Here is a 23,468-nt window from a genome sequence, read left to right on the forward strand (position 1 = left end):
GATCACCGTCCGAGGCGAGGCTCAGACTGGGGACCGTTCGCTTAGTGGTCTAGCGCGCTAACCACTTGGCCACTTCGCCTCTACACCTGCATAATCATGCAATTATCCAAATCAGCCAATCATGTGGTAGCAGTGCAACGCAAAAAGTTAGGCAGATCAAGAGCTTCAGTTAACATTCGCTTCAAACATCAGAATGGGGAAAATGTATGATCTCTGTGACAAACGATTACACTTTCTCAGTGACCGTGGCATGGTTGTTTTTAACAGATGACCTGGTTTAAGTATTTAATGGCGTATTCACACCTACGTTGTTTGGTCCGGACCAAACGAACCAAATTTCCCTTGGTCTGGACCTTTTGGGTTGGTCTGAATACAAACCCCCGAACTCTGGTCCGGACCAAACAAGTGGACCGAGACCGAGCTGCAAGGTCGGACTCGGTCCAGACCCAAGGAACCCTGGTGCGGATCTTTTGGAGGTGTGAAAGCAGACCGGACCTAATCCGACAGTTTTGCTTTTTTGTACCTTGGGAGCTTCCGTCATTTGTTGAGCATTATGGGAAACAGAGTCTTGACACTCCACCGCAAAGTGCAAACACTGTTTCGGTTGTCAAGGGAACCTTACAACAGTCGTTCAGTCATTCAGACCAGTGGTAGGCTAGACTACAGAGTACAAAAAATGAGTAGGGGGCAAACGTGGGCCGAGGAAGAAACGCGTACCCTTGTGGATATATGGGCAGATGTCCACATATCTGAGCTTTTGGAGAGAACACACAAAAATGCCGACGTGTTTGCTGTATTCAGTGAGAAAATGAAGGAGAAGGGGTTCACGCGCTCCCCAGAACAATGTCGGCTAAAAGTGAAGAAACTCCGTCAGACCTACATTAAAATCAGGGACATTCTTTCAAAAAGTGGTGGTACTAGCGACGCAAAAAAGAAATTCATCTATTGCGTGAAGAGCCAGAACTGTCACAACATGATGTGCGCTCATCAGCGCTATCCTCCGTAGCCGCCTTGCCCTTTGTCGTCGTCGTTGATAAATTACTTGTACAACAGCATAGTAATCGCACAATTGTGGAAACAGTAAAAACTGGAAAAAACATATAGCTTTGATGACATTAAAAAGAATAACAGCACGGAAAGCCTCCATGACTACTTTTGAACTTAACGCTTTGTGCGCGTGTCGTCTCTGACCAATAGCTGAACGACCTCAGGGCGCGTGGCTTTGTTGACAGATTTTGGTCCGCTTACTAAAATGTACAGTGTGAAAGCGAACCGCACCAAAATGAAAAAATAAAAAAAAAACATTTGGTTCGGACCAAAGCAAGTGAACTATCGAACTATCCTGGTCTGAATACACCCTTAGAAACTGCTCGTCTCCTTGGATGAAAAAGTTACGCTAGCTCAATCACTCTTTATAACTGTTGTGAGCAGAAAAGCATTACACAATCCACAACCAGTTGTACTTTGAGGCAGATGGGTTCCAACAGCAGAAGAGCACATCAGCGACTGTCCAGTCTCGGTGAGCGTGTGCCCAGAATTCCTCAGTTCTTCTTCAGCTGTGCAAGCTGAATTATAAGGTGTCATTTGTGAACGCTTGACAGCTGACTCCCGTATCTAGTATTTCATTTCTATCGAGCCGTAATGTCCTTTTGCTGTTAATCACAAAGTGCAACCATGACCAAATTGCATTTAAAAGGTGAGATACGCCTTTTCCACAAGCTGACACGGTTCCCTGAGATCTTAATGAAATGTCTGTGACATGCTTTGGGTAAGGATCAAGCACCACAGCAACTTCTCACCCTGTCTGAACAACCTTGTTCAGAACGGCCGAGCCGAGCGCCTGTTCCTTTAAATGATAAATGAGCCGCTGCTCACCAGCCAATCAGGCAGCGCTTTCTTCATTAATATTCATTTGCAAAGGCGGTTCTCATGCCACGAGTGGAGATACTGCGGTGAGGGGGCGGTATAATTCTAATGAGCTCCCTTTGTGACCTAGAACGAGGAGCCAAATCTGAACGGCGTGTTGAAGCACGCGTTTTCAGACATAGGCAGCCCAAAAGAAACTGACTGGGTTGCCGTATTTCAGAGTTTGTGAGCGGCAGGCGCTCCGGATACCCAACTGTATGTTCACAAGCACTGAAAAGTGAATTTTCCATAACATGTCCCCTTTAAGTGAATCTTACCAGCGTCTGATTTGTCTGCCACAGTATAATGTGTAACAACACCGAGCCAGAGCTGTTTGATGCGCGTTTGTCTCTCTTGAGGCAGCATGAGGCTTAGTCGTAATACTTACACAATATCCATCCTACGCAAAATATCTATAAAAGTTTGTATAAAACAGTGGAAGTGCTCCTGACTTGTAAATTTCAGATCTGTGAGAAACACCGGCCTGCATCCTTCAGGTGGCTCCTCTAAAGACTAAGATGAGCAGAAGACAGAAAACCACTCCACAGAAACGGAGACTAATGGGTATGGATCACAAATGTGATGGGGGGGGCGCTACTCTTACATGTCTCATTAAACTCTAAATCATTAAATCACCCGCTTAGTCACTGATAATATCCGTTATGCTGTGATGTGTCTCAGTGACTGTGTTTCTCTCTACTATTCACTCATGAGCCCACAGTGAAGAAGGTTCAGTCCCGGCAGGAGCTAGCTTTTTGGTGTTATCAAGCAAAGCTACATTTATTTAAGGGGGGGATGAAGGAAAAAACAAAAAAACCTTTTAAAAGTACAGTGTACAGGATCTCATCTCATCTCTAGCCGCTTTATCCTGTTCTACAGGGTCGCGGGCAAGCTGGAGCCTATCCCAGCTGACTACGGGTGAAAAGCGGGGTACACCCTGGACAAGTCGCCAGGTCATCACAGGGCTGACACTTACACTACGTTCACACTGCAGGCTGAAGTGACTCAAATCCGATTTTTCCGCCCATATGTGACCTGAATCCGATCTTTTATTGACAATATGAACGACACAGATCCGATTTTTTCAAATCCGACCCAGGCCGTTTGGATATGTGGTCCTAATTCCGATTCCTATCCGATCTTTTCATATGCGACTTCAGTCTGAACCGCCAGGTCGCTTTCATCCGACTTACACGTCATCAACAAGCCACAAACGTCACTATTCTGCGCTGAAGTAGGCGGCGGGTCTCTCAAAAAAAGTTACAACAACATGGCTTTGATGTTCCTTTGAACGGAGGTTGCAGTCACTACCCCGCAGAACGCCTGAGCCAAAACCCTTGCCCTCTTCCTTCTCAACCTCCTCCTTAACATCAGGCTATTGTGCATGTTCTGGCTCCGCCGCAACAACAACTGCATCATCGCCAGGTACTCCATGCTGGCTACTGTCATACACAGGAAACTTTAGGTTACTTCCGTAAACGCTGGCCATGCTCACTGCGTGTGACGTCGTCGTATCCTGCAATGCGCATGCGGAACACTTTTAGGTCGCTTTTCGTTCATACTGAGGATCACATACAAGTCGCATATATTTGTTAATGTGAACGACCTCACAAAAAAATCGGATTTCACAAAAAAAATCGGAATTGAGCATTAAGCCTTGCAGTGTGAACGTAGTGATAGACGCGAACAACCATTCACACTCACATTTCACACCTACGGTCAATTTAGAGTCACCAGTTAACCTAACCTGCATGTCTTTGGACTGTGGGGGAAACCGGAGCACCCGGAGGAAACCCACGCGGACACGGGGAGAACATGCAAACTCCACACAGAAAGGCCCTCGCCAGCCACAGGGCTCAAACCCGGACCTTCTTGCTGTGAGGCGACAGCGCTAACCACTACACCACCGTGCCGCCCAGTGTACAGGATATTTATGCTAATTTAAATAATGCAGGTCCATGAGTCATTTTCTTCGAGCTCTCAGACATTACATATCACCATTGCTATTATTACCATGATGCCATGTTCAGACTGTCAGCCCAAATCCAATTTATGTGCATGTCTGATCGGAATCCCATCATATGTAGCAAGTCTGAGCAACCGAAAAATCACACAAGATCCGATTTATACAAGTCGGTTTTAAACCACATCCATATGTGGTTTAAAATATGATTCAAAATCACATTTTTGCAAATCCGGTCAGGTCTGACTGCTCAGATCAGATTTTTTTTTTTTAAAAACACATCTGACTTTCGACACCACGTACTGTAAAGTGCATGCTAATATCACACATCCAGGAAACATGCTTGCTTGGTGGAGCACAAAATAACGCCTCCTCAGTCTCTGACACTAGTTTCATTATTTTTATAAAACCTGCACTGAGGCTCCATATCACTATGTGGTAAATAAGCAAGCCTATTTCATTCTGCTCGATTTTGTTTAGGTCAGCTACTTCTAGTTTCAGGTGCAACATCATTACTACTTCCGGGGGCAATGTTTATATAGCGACCAACATGAAGAAGACTGAAAATGAGGATTGCCACACAGACGCACGGATCGGATCGGGTCGTTTGGACTATATAATGTGGACAGTCAATCAGGAAGTTTGGATTCAGTTCAGATATTAAAAAAAAAAAGGATTTGGACCGACAGTCTGACCGTAGCCTTAGGTGGGGTTTACATTAGACCGTATCAGCGGATCATCAGATTAACGTTTTTTTACGTGTTTAAGTGATGTGTCCCAAACCTGAAAATAGAGTGCTATCTGCTGCTATCAAGATCTCCTATGTATTACAGAAGAGTTATGGGGAAAAACTTACAAGCTTCAAGTACAAAAGCTCTCGCTTAACTAGAACTTGTCTTTGAGTGATGCGTAGCCTTAAGGCCAATTTATGCTGACAACGCAGTCCTTGCAGATGGCGTCGCAGATGGCGTCTGCATAGCCCCCCCCTTCGCAGACGCTCTGTGCGCACCTCCCAAAAATTATGACCACCGCAGACAGCCTCACAGACAGCGTTGCAGACAAGAGGGCTCTGATTGGTCCACTCTACATCCGCTGTACACGCACTTCCGCTTCCCTACTTTCCCGGTTTGGTTTGTTTTCACGACCGCCATTTTTAAAAACACGAGCAAAGATGGAGCAGCACGAAGAGCGGTTGATCGAGGAAGTGAGGAAGTATTAATTATAATGACTCCAGTTCTAGTCATTATAAGTAACCGGAGGATAAACACTCCACTAACCACACCCACCAACTACTCCTAGCGATTTCGTGACTTCGCGCCCCCTTGCGTTGTGGCGGTGAATAACATCGCGCACGCCTATTACTCCCCGCTCAACGATAAATTACAACTGTCTGCGAAAAGCTATCTGCGAAAGCCTTGTCGCAAGAGCATGCAGAGGCCCTTAGCCGCTTAGCTCACTAAAAGCAGTTGCTTTGTGCTTTATTGTGACCAGAAACAGTGCAGGGTTGTTCTTCGCTAACAGAATTACATTCATAGCAAAATGTGGAAAAACTTTTTTTTTTTAAGTTGCAGTACTCAAGATGGGGCGGCACGGTGGTGTAGTGGTTAGCGCTGTCGCCTCACAGCAAGAAGGTCCGGGTTCGAGCCCCGTGGCTGGCGAGGGCCTTTCTGTGCGGAGTTTGCATGTTCTCCCCGTGTCCGCGTGGGTTTCCTCCGGGTGCTCCGGTTTCCCCCACAGTCCAAAGACATGCAGGTTAGGTTAACTGGTGACTCTAAATTGACCGTAGGTGTGAATGTGAGTGTGAATGGTTGTCTGTGTCTATGTGTCAGCCCTGTGATGACCTGGCGACTTGTCCAGGGTGTACCCCGCCTTTCGCCCGTAGTCAGCTGGGATAGGATCCAGCTTGCCTGCGACCCTGTAGAACAGGATAAAGCGGCTACAGATAATGAGATGAGTGCTCAAGATAATGGTATTAAATAATTTCACACTGTATGGGGTTTCTTTTGACCCTATAAAGCAACAAAAATTGGCTATGAACACAAAACTTTTTACGAGGAAAGAAAAGTCGGTAACGGAATTACGTCAGAAAAAACTGAACCTTCATTTCTTAAAATTCAAACCAGGATTTCTCTGACGCGACACTGCTATAATTGGAGTTGTGATTTTTAAATATGGTTTTCAGTACATTTTGCCTTGGATTCCATACTTTAACAATATCACCGAGCTGACAAGTTAAGGCAATTTCATAATTTTGGCCTTTCTGCTGAAGAATTGCGCTGCTGTGTTTGCGAATCGCTGACCTGATCATTCATGTTATTGGCTAACGGTGTTTGCTCTGGGAGATCAGCGCACTGCACAAAGCCAATCCTTGACTTGCAAGTGATGTCAAAGCAAAATAGAAACCCGGATGTCGGCCATGTTGGTGGATATACAAATGCGGGGTCAAGCGACATTCCATACGAAAGTGTCACGCGTGCGTAACTCTGTTTTTCCACCGCTTTAAGCGTTCTTTTAGCTAGGCCATATCTGTGTGCTGTATATGGTTGTGGTTACAACAACACTCGTGACCGTGGCACGTTCCGATTTTTTAGAATTCCGTCGGTGATTCGGAAAGAGGGAGAGGAAACTCTGATGGTGATGATACACGGGGCAACTTTTTGGGCAATGTTGCCGAGCAATGTTGCCGGGAAATTGCGTTTTGACTCTTTTCTATTGAGATTGGGCAACATTGCTTCTTTCTGAATGGTTTTGATAATCTCTGGCAACTTTTTGAGATAAGCCAATCAGAATGCGAGTATCGAGTCATGTGACCTCCGGTGAGGTTCGGATCAGAAATTTCAAACAAATATGGCGGCCGCTCAGTGTCAGTGGAGTGAAGAGACTCCTCATCTGTTTTTACGCCGGTAAGTTGTTATTTTAATATTCTATATGGAGGAATTTACCTCACCAAAGCTCTAAAAAACAACAGACAGCTTGATTAAATGGTCACAGCAAAAATTAAGACATCGATTTTTTTTTTTAGCTAACTGTAAACTGCCGTTGCTAACTGTTGCTGCCCTGAAAAGTTGCCCTGTGTCTCACCTAGTTGCCCGTTGCCAGCAACTTTGCTCGGCAACATTGCCCAAAAAGTTGCCCCGTGTATCATCACCATGAGGCTTAGTACGGAGAAGAGACGAGCACGGCTGAACATCGGCAGGGCTGATCTAACAGAGGCTAAAGCCAAAACAGCTCATGTTTGCAGTGATAATTTTATCTCAGGTGAGATTCAAAAGCTCTTTCAATATCATCATGGAAGAATTTTGTGTTGCTAGAATTTTGCTATAAAATGAGCGTTCTCTTATCGTGGTTCACTCAGTCGTTGTTATAATTTTAACACGTGTATTACCATTTCGCTTCTAGGAGCGCCAGCAAAATTATATGATCCAGACTGGGCACCCACTCAGAAAACGGGCTATGTTTTGTCCAAGGTCAGACTTGATTCTTCAGCAGCCAAACCAGATAGAACGCGATATCTGTGTACTCGATGGTTGGTAGAAGCATTTTATCTTCAGAAAAGTCTGACTTTTTTAAATAATATGGGTCAAAACCACACATATCTATCTTCTCTTTGTAGCGAATCTTCACTCGACCGTTCAAATCGTGGTAATACTGAGAAAATTCAGCACTGTTTACAGACACGCTTTCAGCGGCTGCCATCCTAGTTGCTTTGTATATCCACCACCATGGCGGACGCTCATGACGTAGCACATTTTGATCACGTGGTTGCAAGTCATCTATAGTTGTAAGCTAGCGCTATCATGCTAGCTAAAACATGAGGCCTTGTTGACGAGACCTCGAAGGCTTCTCTCTATTTTTGATCCCTCAGTGTGCTGATCTGAGCTGAGGACGTGTCTGTAGGGCTGTGTGTAAATTTGAGGCGGATAATTGTGAGCGGTCTTTCTCAAACACAATTGAGAATAAAATCACAACAGATACTAATTATACTACGTGGATAATTATTGCAAAATTAAAAAGCCTGAACACTTAGTTTGTGTGTAAACAAACAAATCCTGCTTAAATCCGAAACCTCATTATAATGAGGTAAAGCATTACCACTATCGAACAAATCCAACCTCACAACTCAAGAAAATGAAGAATCTGATATGAAGCCCTAAAAATCCTGGCCACAGGGCATTTATTTTCCCTGAAAGTTGAAAACATCATTGATTCTTGTGTGAGTGAGTTTAAGGCTGACCTACTCGGTGTGGGAGGATATATGAGTACCTCCTGGATGTTCTTGCCTTAAAGGAACAGTCCACCGTACTTCCATAATGAAATATGCTCTTATCTGAATTGAGACGAGCTGCTCCGTACCTCTCCGAGCTTTGCGCGACCTCCCAGTCAGTCAGACGCAGTCAGACGCGCTGTCACTCCTGTTAGCAATGTAGCTAGGCTCAGCATGGCCAATGGTATTTTTTGGGGCTGTAGTTAGATGCGACCAAACTCTTCCGCGTTTTTCCTGTTTACATAGGTTTATATGACCAGTGACATGAAACAAGTTCAGTTACACAAATTGAAACGTAGCGATTTTCTATGCTATGGAAAGTCGGCACTATAATGACAGGCGCACTAACACCTTCTGCGCGCTTCGACAGCGCATTGATATCTGAGCTCCGTATCAATGCGCTGCCGAAGCGCGCAGAAGGTGTTAGTACGCCTGTCATTATAGTGCCGACTTTCCATAGCATAGAAAATCGCTACGTTTCAATTTGTGTAACTGAACTTGTTTCATGTCACTGGTCATATAAACCTATGTAAACAGGAAAAACGCGGAAGAGTTTGGTCGCATCTAACTACAGCCCCAAAAAATACCATTGGCCATACTGAGCCTAGCTACATTGCTAACAGGAGTGACAGCGCGTCTGACTGCGTCTGACTGACTGGGAGGTCACGCAAAGCTCGGAGAGGTGCGGAGCAGCTCGTCTCAATTCAGAGAAGAACATATTTCATTATGGAAGTACGGTGGACTGTTCCTTTAAAGTGAGAGTGGAGCATGCTGTTGGAACGCAGATTTAACATAATGCCTCAAAGGCTCTCCAATTTTAACCAGATAAAGAGACACATCTCTCATATGAAGTATCTCACTTCATAAGTCCAGAGTGGACTCAAATCCAAAACCTTCAGCTTATGAACCTTAACTTTATGGAATGCTCTGAAACGCTGGACATCGTTTCGCAGCCTGTGTTAGAAAATTGTACCACCATATAGTGCCATCTAAACAAGATGTTCATCTCATCTCATCTCATTATCTGTAGCCGCTTTATCCTGTTCTACAGGGTCGCAGGCAAGCTGGAGCCTATCCCAGCTGACTACGGGCGAAAGGCGGGGTACACCCTGGACAAGTCGCCAGATCATCACAGGGCTGACACATAGACACAGACAACCATTCACACTCACACCTACGGTCAATTTAGAGTCACCAGTTAACCTAACCTGCATGTCTTTGGACTGTGGGGGAAACCGGAGCACCCGGAGGAAACCCACGCGGACACGGGGAGAACATGCAAACTCCGCACAGAAAGGCCCTCGCCGGCCACGGGGCTCGAACCCGGACCTTCTTGCTGTGAGGGGACAGCGCTAACCACTACACCACCATGCCGCCCCACACGATGTTCAAAAAAAAAAAGTTTAAACTTGAGTTTGGGATACAGTGTACTTGGATGTTTTACACTCGTCAGTGCTCCACAGAGATTACAGACTAATCCACTATATGGGACAGTTCTTATTTCATAAGTTATAGAAAACTCGTACAAATTCTCCAAGCTCAGAACCTGGAGCTGTGTGGTACTAACACTACTTTCTCTACCACTGTGTTACTCATTATATAACTTACTACTCTATCCACATTCACTGGATATGAGCAATCGCATGCTCTGATTGGCTACTCTACTACTAGGCTATCAGCTCATATACCGTGAGTAGAGAAAAACAAAACGGCGGAGCGTGTTGCTGAACCAACAGAGGACGAAATTGAAAAAAACTCTACTTGAAAACAACCCCCCCCCAAAAAAAGGCAACAAAATATGGAATAAAAGTAATTTGATGGTAACGCATCTTTATTTTTCAAGAATTATTATAGCAGCATTTTTCACAAATCGCTACTATCATTTCACCGGTTTGTTCACATTCCAAACAAACGATTTTGTCAACGTCTCATCTCATTATCCTTCTACAGGGTCGCAGGCAAGCTGGAGCCTATCCCAGCTGACTACGGGCGAAAGGCGGGGTACACCCTGGACAAGTCGCCAGGTCATCACAGGGCTGACACATAGACACAGACACCCATTCACACTCACATTCACACCTACGGTCAATTTAGAGTCACCAGTTAACCTAACCTGCATGTCTTTGGACTGTGGGGGAAACCGGAGCACCCGGAGGAAACCCACGCGGACACGGGGAGAACATGCAAACTCCGCACAGAAAGGCCCTCGCCGGCCACGGGGCTCGAACCCGGACCTTCTTGCTGTGAGGCGACAGCGCTAACCACTACACCACCGTGCTGCCCCGTATAAAATTTTTATTTATCGAATTTGCAAAAAATAAAATAAAAATGCTCAGTTTCTCAAAACCCAGTGAATGTGGATAGAAGAAAACAGTTATTCCACTCCATCTTGTCGTACATGGCTTATAGCAGACTCGGCACTACACGCCTCGTTGGCCATCAGCTCATGTAACAACTCGATTTCGTGGAATAACTTAAATATATATTAAAAGCCGGCCTAATGATGACACAGGATGCATGCTAAACTATACTAACGCGTCAGTACGCATCAACACATGACCACCTGAATGAAAATACACCATTTAAAAGTATTCTGATATATCTCCACTTCAGATCAAACAGCTTAAAGTCAACTGGTCTAAAATTTCAATACTCTCTGCTCGAATAAAAAGTATAATCTGTGGTAGCTGTAGTTAAAGAAGGCAGGCATTTGAATCCTACTCTATATGTACCCAGTCAGGACAGGATATAATTATGTCGTCACCATATCATCATAGGTTTCTCATATCATACCGATGATATCAAGGCAAAGTCTTCGTGATCTCTCACGGTCATGAGTTTGAGAGATTAAGGGTGTTTTCACACTTGGTCCCTTTCAGCCATCTAACCGAACTCAGATCGATGACTCAGCATTTTTTGCGCATATGTGAACACTCCAACCGTACCCAGACCCCTTTAAAGCGAACCGAACTGAGACCACCTCAGGAGGTGGTCTCAGTATGGTTCGCTAAAAATCAACGGTACGGTTCGCCTAATCTGCGCATTGTGAACAAAAAGCGCACCGGGTTCACTTCGCCTTTTTCACTGTAGTTTAACCTTCTTCGTTTGCCGTAGTTGGTCACGTGACTGTAGCAGGGAAACGCAACTTCCTTTTGGAACTTACCACAGCCGCTTTACAGTTCTCTGAACTTACTGACTGACGAGTCGGCCACAATAATATAACTATATGATAAATAAAAAATAAATATTTATTAATAAATATATAAATATAAATAAATATATAATATAATAAATTTATTTTCCTTAATCCACACTATTTTGATCAAAGAATACAGCAGGGCAAGCATGGCAGCAGACATTTTGATTCAAGAGAAAATTACCCAGAATTCCGTGCACTGGGGGTCTGAGGGCTCTAGAGGACCTGGTGTGAACAGAGAGAGGACTGGGGCCCCATCAAAGCTTAACTGGACCAGAAAGAGAACCCAGTCCTCTTTGTAATAAATTCACAGTGTGAACACAAAAAGAACTGAGTTCTTTTTCTGTTGGTCCACTTTTTGGTCCACTTAAAGAGGACTGAGTGTGGTTCCTTTAAAGGGGACCAGGTGTGAAAACACCCTTAGGCCCACTTTACACGGGGACAGTCTGAAACAAAAACGCAAAAGTCCGTTTTCGTTCTTACTTTTTTCCGCGTCTACACGACTGTTTTCAAGGAGGAAATCTGCGTCTATCGGCGTAAATGTGTGGAATTCAATTGGATGTGCATGCCAGGCGGCTAGGTGGTGCTGTGAAAGACCTCCGCTATGTCTGCACGCATGCGCAACGTCTTCCGTCTTGTCTGATCTGCACATCTGCGCCGCGAAAGCTTTGACTACTCTGGCTATGGTAAGTAAGAGAGTAAGTAAAAAAGTAAGAGCATGCTATACCCGCCTCTGTTCATTAACGGTATATGTGCAGATTCGGTATAGATGTTCGAAGGACTCCTGGACGTTTATTAAAGCTGCCAGAGCAGCTTGAAGGTCCGTTGGATCGATGTAATCAGACATGCTCTTACTTTTTTACTTACTTTTTTACTTCCTGGGCTGGCATGTACAGTATATGACATATGTATGACGTAAACGCGTACCCGACGTGAGCAGATCCGAGCAGAGTTTGGCGTATTGGGTAGTTTAGACGGATATGCAACGGGGGCTGTTTTTAACTTATCCACTCTGGAAGGCGTTTTCAATTTTTTCCGTTTTTCAGCCTCGGAAACGCCGTCCCCGTGTAGACGAAAGGCACTTCCGATAAAATATTTAGTCGTTTTTACCCGACAGCGTCCTCGTGTAAACGGGCCCTTAGATGTCATCATGATATAGTATACACATGCATACAGACAAGTTATTTGATGCTGTGTATGCGCAGTTGTTCTGGCAGAAAGTGATGAGTGCTGCATGTCTCAAGACTGAAGCCCCACCAAATCAGACTCCCAGTTAACTCACAGCGATGAAAATGACTTCTGTTAGTTGTCAGGAAAAAGGTGAGAGACATTTACCTATAGCCTAGGTCACAACCGGATGTACGATTTTTTGGCCGTGCGATTTTTGGCGCTTCCCAAATCGCTGCGTTTTTTTTCTTTGTTAATGAAGAAAAACGCGCGTTGGCCGTAAGTTTGTCTTGCAACCTGAAAAAAAAACGTAAGCGCCCGTAGAGTTTGTTTGACATGACAAAGAACCTCTGCGGCCGGTCTGCAGCCGGTCTACGGCTCGAAAATCAGCACGTCACACGCGCACTCTCATGTGTTTCTTGCACGTAGACCAGCCGTAGGAGCACGTCCAGCCGGTTGTGACCAAGGCTTTAATAGGGGTTCACTTCATGCATGCTTTTGTGACTGTAATGGAAACAAACTTCCTAACATACTAGACAGATCTGGCAAGATTGAGAGCGTTTTTAAATTTATAAATGAGGTAGCTGTGATATCATACACACATCAAAACGGCGTCACCGTGTGAGAACATGAGATCATGATGCGAATGTGATGTGATTTCAAACCGATGTCACAGTGATATCACAGACTTCTCATACTGTGAGATCATTGAGGAGATCAGATTCCTGGCCGGGTAGCTTGTCTCAAGTGAAAGAGCCTGCTGAGGCAAACCCCTGACCTGCACATGGGAGTGTCGCTGTAGTTCAGTATAGCTGTGGTTACAGGCACTCACTTGTACTGGGCCTGGAAGTGCTCCTGTACAAAGCTGTGACGTACACCAGGCTGCTGATCTGGAAGCTCGGAGATGGCCAGTTCCTCTGCTCCTGCAATACCCTGAAACAACAAAAATGGTGGTTCAAAATACACCAAAACCTTCTGTTAAATACCATCAAATTTCATTTCTAGCAAGAGATGACAAAAGTAAATGTTGCATCAGCATGGATTTTCCTGAGCTGAGCTGAGCTCAACAGAGTGCAGTCTTTTGTAAGAAATAACAGCCTGTGCTGGACAAGAGGCTTTTCATCTAGTGTGATCTCAAGCCAAGCACCTCAAGTTCATCTCTTCCACACTGTGAAGCTGAGCTGTTTTACCAAATGCCCTAATCATCATAGGAACAAAAAAGGTTTAGCCTCACTTTCACACTCATCAGAATGTTATTCAAATCATGCGATGGGGATGGGAGTAGATTTAAAGAGGACCATAGTCACTTTTTCATCCTTAAACTTTCATACTGGAATCTTGGTCTCTCATGGCTATATGATCTTTGGCCAAAAGATCGTTTGAACGTTTGTCTTACAAAACCCTAAGATGCGTTTACACCCTGATATATAAGGAGCAGGGAAAGAGAAATATGACAATCTGAATTTTAAAATTCCCAAATCTGTTTGTTTTTATGCTTTTGAATATGTATGTGACATTCTGTAGTTTGATTACATCAAACTGAAATTTTATTGCATGGCTTGAACGTGTGCGTAAGGTTTCAATTTAATAATAATAATAATAATAATAATAATAAAGAAGAACTTTCATTTTTGGGCAGCACAATCATTTCAAACACGGCGAGTTGGCCTAGTGGTTAGCGTGTCCGCCTCTCGATCAGGAGATCGCGAATTCTACTCGCAGTCGGGTCATACCAAAGACCATCATAAAAAAATGGTACCTACTGCCATCTGGCAAGGCATGCTGCAATACAGACGTGAGTGGGGAGTCAAACTCTCGCGATTACCAGAGGACCAGCCCCCCACTGTAACCCTAGCTATGTAATAGGCGAGAAGCCGAGGGCTACGGAAACAGAGCTCGGTGGCGCCCTATGCGCCACATGGTGTGGGAAGGACTTTGCTTTGACAATCATTTCAAATTCAGTTCTTTAAAAATTCAAATATTTAAAATGTTTAAATATTAAATGTATAAAATATTTAAAATGCCTGAAATGGTGATCAAATTTGTGCTTGTTAGCTTTTCCGGAAAGAAGTCCCCAGATGTACCGTTTTCCATCCATCAATTATCTGTAGCCAAGGGCAAGCTGGAGCCTATCCCAGCTGACTACGGGCGAAAGGCGGGGTACACCCTGGACAAGTCGCCAGGTCATCGCAGGGCTGACACACAGAGACAAACAACCATTCACACTCACATTCACACCTACGGTCAATTTAGAGCCACCAATTAGCCTAACCTGCATGTCTTTGGACTGTGGGGGAAACCGGAGCACCCGGAGGAAACCCACGCGGACACGGGGAGAACATGCAAACTCCGCACAGAAAGGCCCCTGTCGGCTGCTGGGCTCGAACCCAGGACCTTCTTACTGTGAGGCGACAGCGCTAACCACTACACCACCGTGCCGCCCTGATGTAGTGTTTTGAATCAGATTTTTGAATTTGGAATGGAGTGTGCCACTAAAATCTGTATTTGAATTTCTACACCTGATGATTATTGCATTTTATTTGAAACCTTGTGCTAAAAATCAATCAAAATCAGTCAAGCCATGGAATACAATTACAATTTAACTACAAACAGAAATAAAATCTCATTCCATAGATCTGCACCACTTAACATCGGAGTTTGCTAACCAAAGGGGCTTTCGGGGGGGGGGGGGGGGGGCTCTTCTGAATCCTTATGTAGCACGTACATGTCTCCAGTTCGCACTGTCAGTTTTCATTTAAAGTGAGACAGGCTTCGGAAGTAGATAAAAGCCAGGCCAGGTAAAACTCACTAAGAGAAATCACACAAACCCCACAAGGTCATCAACAGGCAGTGAGGGAGACTGGCACAGCTGAGCACTGAGCTACTCACAGCAGGCATGTAAATTAAGGAGAGACGTTGAGTAGAGGAAAGGAGCGGAATCTGGTTATCACTGAGAGCGTGAGATAACCCTGACTTCATTTCTTGGCTATCGTTGCAAAGCAGCAGCACAGCCGAGTAGCTGATGAAGCTTTGCAGGTGCCTACACCGGCTATGAGGAAGCTAGAGGACATGTCAAATTCAGAGATTTGTTGCTATTCCAAATACAAAGCAGATTATAAAATTAGCATGCAAAAGTTAGAAAAGACGGTAGAATTCCAGGCTATAGGAAAACAGTGCAAGCATATGCAATTAAAAAAAAAAAAAAAAGTATTATATACACTGGTGTATAATCTAAAATATGCAGGAAGGTCATTTCATTGCAGCATATAAATGAAATCTGATCCATCAAGTTCTCAAAAGAGCCTTCTTTGTGCTCAGGAAGTGCATTTCCTTCTTTCATTATTGCCTTCTCCCACTTCAAGTTCTGCTCCTCCCAATCTCTCTTACCTGGCATTTTCCTTCTGCATCTCCTCATTCCTGTTTCTTTCTTTTATTATCCCTCAATCTCCCTCACTTCATCCCCCATTCTAATCCTATTCTCCTTAGCCAATAATTAGGGTCTTGAAATGCATGCACAGTGGCACTTGAGCATACAATGTGGGACAAAATACTCTCCAGCTCTGTTCTTAACTGCTCCGGAGGCTGAAAGGTTCTGTCGTATCTCTGGTGGAATTAAAGGAGCTTGCTGGTGCAGCAAGTTTATGAATTAATTATTTATAACGAGGGCAAACTATACAATAAACAAGGATAAAATTCACACAAGTCTTAATATGAAAAGTAACAGTCATGTATTATCAATATACAGACTGCCATATTGAGTGGATTAACAGAATATTACTAGACGTGCGCTTGCAAATTACAGTCATATAATAAGGTGTAATTCAAAAGTCTGTAAATTCAAATCAGGTTTTGATTTTTGTTTGTTAACTGTTCGTCAGGACTCAATTCTGCGTCAAAATGAACATCATATAGCCAAAAGTTTGTGGGCACCTGACTGTCACACTCCGACTTTGCTACAACCTCAATTGCAAAAAAAGTTGGGACACTAAACTGTAAATAAAAACAGAATGCGATAATTTGCAAAATCAGGGAACCCTATATTTCACTGAGAATAGTACAAAAAGACAACATACTGTATGAAATGTTGAAACTGAGAAATTGTATTGCTTTTTTGAAAAATATATGCTCATTTTGAATTTGATGTCAACATGTTTCAGAAAAGTTGGGACAGGGACATGTTTACCACTGTGTTGCATCACCTCTACTTTTAACAATACTCTAAACGTTTGGGAACTGAGGAGACCAACTGCTGTAGTTTTGAAAGAGAAATATTGTCCTGTTCTTGCCTGATATACAATTTCAGTTGCTCAACAGTTCGGGGTCTCCTTTGTCATATTTTGCACTTCATAATGCACCAAATGTTTTAAATGGGAGACAGGTCTGGACTGCAGGCAGGCCAGTTTAGCACCCAGACTCTTAATACGGAGCCATGCAGTTTTAATATGTGCAGAAAGCGGTTTGGTATTGTCTTGCTGAAAGAAGGAAGGCCTTCCCTGAAAAAGATTTTGTCTGGATGGCAGCATATTGCTCTGAAACGTGTATATATCATTCAGCATTAATGATGTCTTCCAGATGTACAAGCTACCTATGTCATGTGCACTAATGCACCTTCATACCATCACAGATGCTGGCTTTTGAACTGTGCACTGATTAGCCGGATGGTCCCTCTCCTCTTTAGCCTGGAGGATGTGGTGTCCATGAGTTCTAAAAAGAATTTGTACTTTTGATTCATCAAACTTTGGGACAATTTTCCACTTCGCCTCAGTCCATCGTAAAAGAGCTCGGGCCCAGAGATGGTGGCAATGTTTGTGGATATTGTTTCTATCTGGTTTTAACTTGCATTTGTGGATGCAGTAATGAACTGTGTTCACAGACGATGGTTTTCTGAAGTGTTCCTGAGCCCATACAGTGATTTCCACTACAGACACGTGTCTGCTTTTAATACAGTGTTGCCTGAGGGCCTGAAGATCACAGGCAACCAATGTCAGTTTTCAGCCTTGTCTCTTGCATACAGAGATTTCTCCAGATTCTCAGAATCTTTTAATGATATTATGTACCATAAATGACATGATGCCCAAATTCTTTGCAATTTTACATTGAGAAATATTATTCTTAAGTTGTTGCACTGTTTGCCTACACAGTCTTTCACAAAGCGGTGAACCCCTCCCCATCTTTACTTCTGAGAGACTCCACCTCTCTGGGATGCACTTTTTATACCCAATCATGTTACTGACCTGTTGCCAATTAACCAAATTAATTTTTTTTTTAGCGTTACACAACTTTCAGTCTTTTGTTGCCCTGGCCCAACTTTTCTGAAACATGTTACTGAGATCAAATTCAAAATGAGCAAATATTTTTCAAAAAACAATAAAATTTCTCAGTTTCAACATGTGATGTGTTGTCTTTGTACTATTTTCAGTGAAATATAGGGTTTCCATGATTTGCAAATCTTTACATTCTGTTTTTATTATTTATGCTTTACACAGTGTCCCAACTTTTTTGGAATCAGGGTTGTATATCTTCAACTGTAGGCCCATTACAGGTTGTAAAACTTCTAGGAAGGCTTTCCACTAGATTTTGGATCATGGCTATGAGGACTTGGGCACAATCAGTGCTCCAGTTCATCCCAAAGGTGCTAGGTGGGGTTGAGGTCAGGGCTCTGTGCAGGTCACTCGCGTTCTTCCACTCTTGGCAAGCCATGTCTTCATGGACCTAGTTTTGTGCACAGGGACACGGTCATGCTGGAACAGGTTTGGGTCTTTTAGCCTCAGTGAAGGGAAATTGTAATCCGACAGCATACAAAGACATTTTATACAACTGCGTCCTTCCAAATTTCTGGCCACAGTTTGAAGAAGGCAAACATATAGTCAGGTGTGCACAAACTTTTGGCCATAGTGTCGCAACATTTAAAGCCCTTATTTCAGTGACTTCATTAACTTGATTTCCATACATAATTCTGCAAGCGCCTCTATCAACCGTGCCACTGTGCTAAGTGGACTGCTGCATAAATACATTCTGCTTTTATCAGACAGAAGGAAAAACACTTCAGAGCATGCATTCTCCACATGGCCTTATCACCTCACTGAATCCTCCTGACTGGCCTGGTCACTGTGGGGAGGGAAACACAGAATGAAGGTTCATATAATACAGCCGCAAATCAGAAAAAGTTGGGGCCGTATGCTGAAATTGAAATTAAAACTGAAAACATTATTTGCAATATATATATATATATATATATATATATATATATATATATATATATATATATATATTAGTGCATCTCAAAAAAATTAGAATATTGTGAAAAAGTTCAATATTTTCCATCAGTTATTTAAGAAAGTGAAAATGTTATATGTTATAAACTCATTACACAAACTAAAATGTTTCAAGCATCTTTCTGTTTTAATTTTAATCAGTATGGCATACAGTGCAAAAACAAACAAACAAAAAAAACATCTCAAAATATTAGAATACTTCATTTCAAGTTCGAGTAAAAAACAGTATGAACACTGTATCTCTTGGTCTAGTTCAGTACACACAACCACAATCATGGGGAAGACTGCTGACTTGACTGTTGTCCAGAAGATGATCACTGATGCCCTCCACAAGGAGGGTAAGCCACAAAAGGTCATTGCTGAAAAGGGTGGCTGGAAAAGGTGCACAAGCGACAGGGATGGCCGCAGTCTTGAGAGGATTGTCAAGAAAAGTTGATTCAAGAACTTGGGAGAGCTTCACAAGGAGTGGACTGAGGCTGGTGTCAGTGTATCAAGACCCATCACGAACAGACATCTTCAAGAAAGGGGATACAACTTTCACATTCCTAATCACAAGCTACTCCTGAGCCAGAGACAATGTCAGAAGTGTCTTATCTGGGCTAAGGAGAGAAAGAAATGGACTGTTGCTCAGTGGTCCAAAGTCCTCTTTTCAGATGAAAGTACATTTTGCATTTAATTTGGAAATCATGGTTCTAGAGTCTGGAGGAAGAGTGGAGAGGCACAGAATCCAAGGTGTTTGAAGCCCAGTGTGAAGTTTCCACAGTCTGTGATGATTTGGGGTGCCATGTCATCTGCTGGTGTTGGTCCACTGTATTTTATCAAGTCCAAAGTCAACACAGCCACCTACCAGGAGATTTTAGAGCACTTCATGCTTCCATCTGCTGACGAGCTTTTTGGAGATGCTGATTTCCTTTTCCAGCAGGACTTAGCACCTACCCACAGTGCCAAAACTACTACCAAATGGTTTGCTGACCATGATATTACTGTGTTTGATTGGCCAGCCAACTTGCCTGACCTGAACCCCATAGAGAATCTATGGGGTAGGGGAGAGCGGGGTAAGATGAGCCAGGGGGTAAGATGAGCCACCCCCTGTTTCTAAGAAACAGTAAACAAATGTGACCATGTGACCACATTCAAAGGGGGCCGGGACCATTTACTTACACTTGTGGAGAGGAGCACCACATGTCAAACTAGGTGAGGGACATATTTATAAAAATGTGTTTTTGTGCTTTCTAAGACCCCGTCCACACGTAGCCGGGTATCTGCTAAATCGAAGATATTTTTCTACGTTTTGGCCTGTCATCCACATGAAAACACATCAAAAACGAATATTTAAAAAAACTCTGGGCAAAGTGAAGATTTTTGAAAACTCCGTGTATGCCTTTTCGTGTAGACAGAGATAACCGGAGTTTTGCGTTTTAGAACGTCACAATCTGCGCCAAAAAAATGACAACAAATCTGCCCTGACATCAAACGTGCGACCTTTGTTTACTGCAGAAGCCAGATTAAGCATGGACTTAAGCTAGCCGCACACCACGGCGATCCACGCGGTACCGAACCGACCCATTTCAGAGCCGACTCCCGACAGGGCACGCACATATCCCCGACTGTTGACGAGTGCAGTCGCGATTGAAGCGACACGTGACAACTTAATAGCTTTGTGATTGGCTATTGGATATACTGTAGTTACTGTTAAATCCAACACTTGAAGATGCTACAGGCTGAATTACAAATGACACAACATGGAATATGTAGCGCACTATCTAGGCTGCATGAGCTATTATTCCCAACCTTAAATAGTGCACTTATATAGGGGAGTTAAAGCGATTTGGAATTCAGCCACACAACTTGAGCAGAGTGGCTTTCCAGCCCACTGTGTCTATGGATAAAGCTTCAGTCTATGGAATTACAGTATATACCTGCATTAGGTGCTACCAACACGTATTTCTCGCGCTAGAAATTGTGTTTAATGATGTCACGTGTTATATGCGAAAGATATGATTGGCTATTGCTAGCGACTCTCGCCGATCAGTCTGGCTCCCGATTAGTTTTTCGAATCGGCTGTGAGATGAGTCGGGACCATCGAAAACTAGTCTTTACACCTGACTCGCGACTTCAGTTGGCTCGGTACGCTGAAAATCGGCGTAGTGTGCGGCTAGCTAAAGAGTAATGGATCGGAGTAGTGCCTTGAAAGCGTTAATTATTGTGCAGGTGCTATTTACATGTTTAATTTTAGAAGCCCAAGTACTGCTCCAAGAGCACAGGCGATGTGATTAGGGGGTAGGATTTGGGGAAATAGCCATCTACAGGTTTGGAATGCTTATGAATGTGATTGAAAACGCAGATGTTCGGTTATGTGTGGAAGGGATTTTTTTCGAAGACGAGGTGGTGTGGATAAAACATTTTTATAAACGGAGGGGGGGAAAATGTTTGGTTTTAAAAATACCCGGCTACGTGTGTACATGGCATAAGTCAATTCCATGTTTGTCCACAGTGAAGATGATTTAGAGAAGACAAAAGTAGAATAATATTTAGACACATTAGGGTTAAGTTAGTGGCTTTCTAAGCTATGATATGAATGCTAATAAAAATAATTTTGATTAGCCTAATCCCCTTTATTAGCATTTTTCTACAAAATGGTGGCCATGGGGTAAGATGAGCCATTAGATGTGGGGCAAGTTGAGCCACTGGCTCAACTTACTCCATTGGTGGCTGAGCTTACCCAATATGGATGACACTTAAGTTTTCACATTTACTGGTCATATATGACAACAACATATATATATATATATATATATATATATATGACATCAGATGAGGAAGACCAGTTGTTAGATGTGGGGGATTATGTTGTGGCAAAATACACGGGGAAGAAGAAAGTGCATTTCTTCATTGGCCAGATAATCAAATTGGATGTCTTCGAAATAGAGGCAAGATTTGTCAAAAGAAGCCGGTCATGCCATGGCTCTGCAAGAAAGCCAACCTTTGTCTTCAAAGAGAAAGATAAGGCTGTCCTGTCAAGACAGGATATTGTGAAAAAATTGCCCCGCCCCTTTACTGTTGGGGGGACAGCACGGAGGGAGAGGCAAATGGTGTTCCCTTGCCATTTGAACGCTTGGAACATTGAATAATGATGAAATGATTGAATGATTGATGGAATGATTGCTGCATGTTTTAGCAATGTTTTAACCTACTGAAAGAAATAAGATTCTTTTGGCACTGTTCTACTGTTTTAGTAATTTCTATAATATAGTATATCTCTCATTCCCTCTCTAACCATCCCTCTTTCTATCTATCTACGCATATCTCTCTCTCTATCCATCTATCTATCCCTCCCTATCTATCCCTATCTATCCCTCGTTCTATCACCTCTCTCTTCATCTCCCCTTCTCTATGCAACGGCCCTATCCCCCACTTGATTGACTTGACTTGATTCATTGATTGCATTTCTAATAATAAAAGTTGTTTACTTTGTTAACCTAACATGTTTTGTGTTGGCTCAATTTACCCCACACAGTGGTTCATCTTACCCCGTGCATGGGGTAAGTTGAGCCACTTGACATTTTTTTTTCAAGAGGTAATATCACTCTAACCATAAGAGCTTATCAATTATGTTTTGCTCAGATAGTAACAATACACTTTGAAATTTGGTATGGTGTGTAGACTGGAAGCAAAAATGGCTTTAACATGTAGTTATGATGAAAAATGTAAAAAGTGGCTCATCTTACCCCACTCTCCCCTATTGTCAAGAGGAAGATGAGAAACACCCGACCCAAAAATACAAATACGCTGAAGGCCACTATCAAAGCAACCTGGGCTTCAATAACACCTCAGCAGTGCCACAGACTGATCACCTCCATGCCACACCGCATTGATACAGTAATTCATGGTAAAGGAGCCCCAACCAAGTATTGAGTGTATAAATGAATATACTTTTCAGAAGTTAGACATTTCTGTATTGTAAATCCTTTTTTTTGATTGATCTTAGGGAATATTCTAATAATTTAAGATACTGGATTTCTGATTTTCATGAGCTATAAGCCATAATCATCAAAATTAAAACAAAAAAGGCTTTAAATATTTCACTTTACATGGAATGAATATAGAATATATGAAAGTTTACCTTTCTGAATTAAATTATGGAAAAAAGGAACTTTTTCATGGTATTCTAATTTTTTGAGATGCACTGGTAAAATATATATCTTTGACCTGTATTGTGATTGTTCTTTTCTGTCTCTCTTATCAGTTGTGTCTTTTTTTGGTTGATTTGTTTGTCTTTTGCTTGTGCCATTACTTTGTAAAGCATCCTTGGGTTGGTGAAAGGCACTATATAAATTAAACTTGTTTAACCCTGTTGTTGTTATTGTCCTTTAAAAAAAAAAAAAAGCATATTTGTTGTTTTACCGCAGGAATTTTTTTTCCTAAATAAAAACACCTTTAAAGTTTGATTCTTGCAACACATTTCAGAAAAGTTGGGATGGTAAAGCATTTACCACTGCAATGGTGCCGTTCCTTCTCACAACACTTAAAGAATGCTTAGGGACTGAAGACACCAAGTGATGAAACATTTCAGGGTGTTCTTTTGTCCCATCCCATTCATCCTGCAAACAGATCTTCAGGTGTGCAACAGTACGGGGTCATCGTTATCAGTTTTTCATTTCAAAATTCTACACATTCTCTAGCGGGGACAGAGGGAAC

The 23,468-nt window shown here is 42.9% G+C and overlaps 1 protein-coding gene across 2 annotated transcripts in view; it reads right to left on the minus strand.

Annotated features, from left to right (window-relative positions):
* Nucleotides 1-23,468, minus strand: part of usp43b (ubiquitin specific peptidase 43b) — a 278,525-nt gene that overhangs the window by 148,817 nt on the left and 106,240 nt on the right. For both annotated transcript variants that reach the window (XM_060901590.1, XM_060901589.1), the window contains exon 3: nucleotides 13,328-13,428. In XM_060901590.1, the coding sequence (XP_060757573.1) occupies nucleotides 13,328-13,428 (101 nt within the window). The remainder of the gene's footprint in view (nucleotides 1-13,327; nucleotides 13,429-23,468) is intronic.

This window comes from Neoarius graeffei, chromosome 20 (assembly GCF_027579695.1).
Source record: "Neoarius graeffei isolate fNeoGra1 chromosome 20, fNeoGra1.pri, whole genome shotgun sequence".
Lineage (NCBI taxonomy): Eukaryota > Metazoa > Chordata > Actinopteri > Siluriformes > Ariidae > Neoarius > Neoarius graeffei.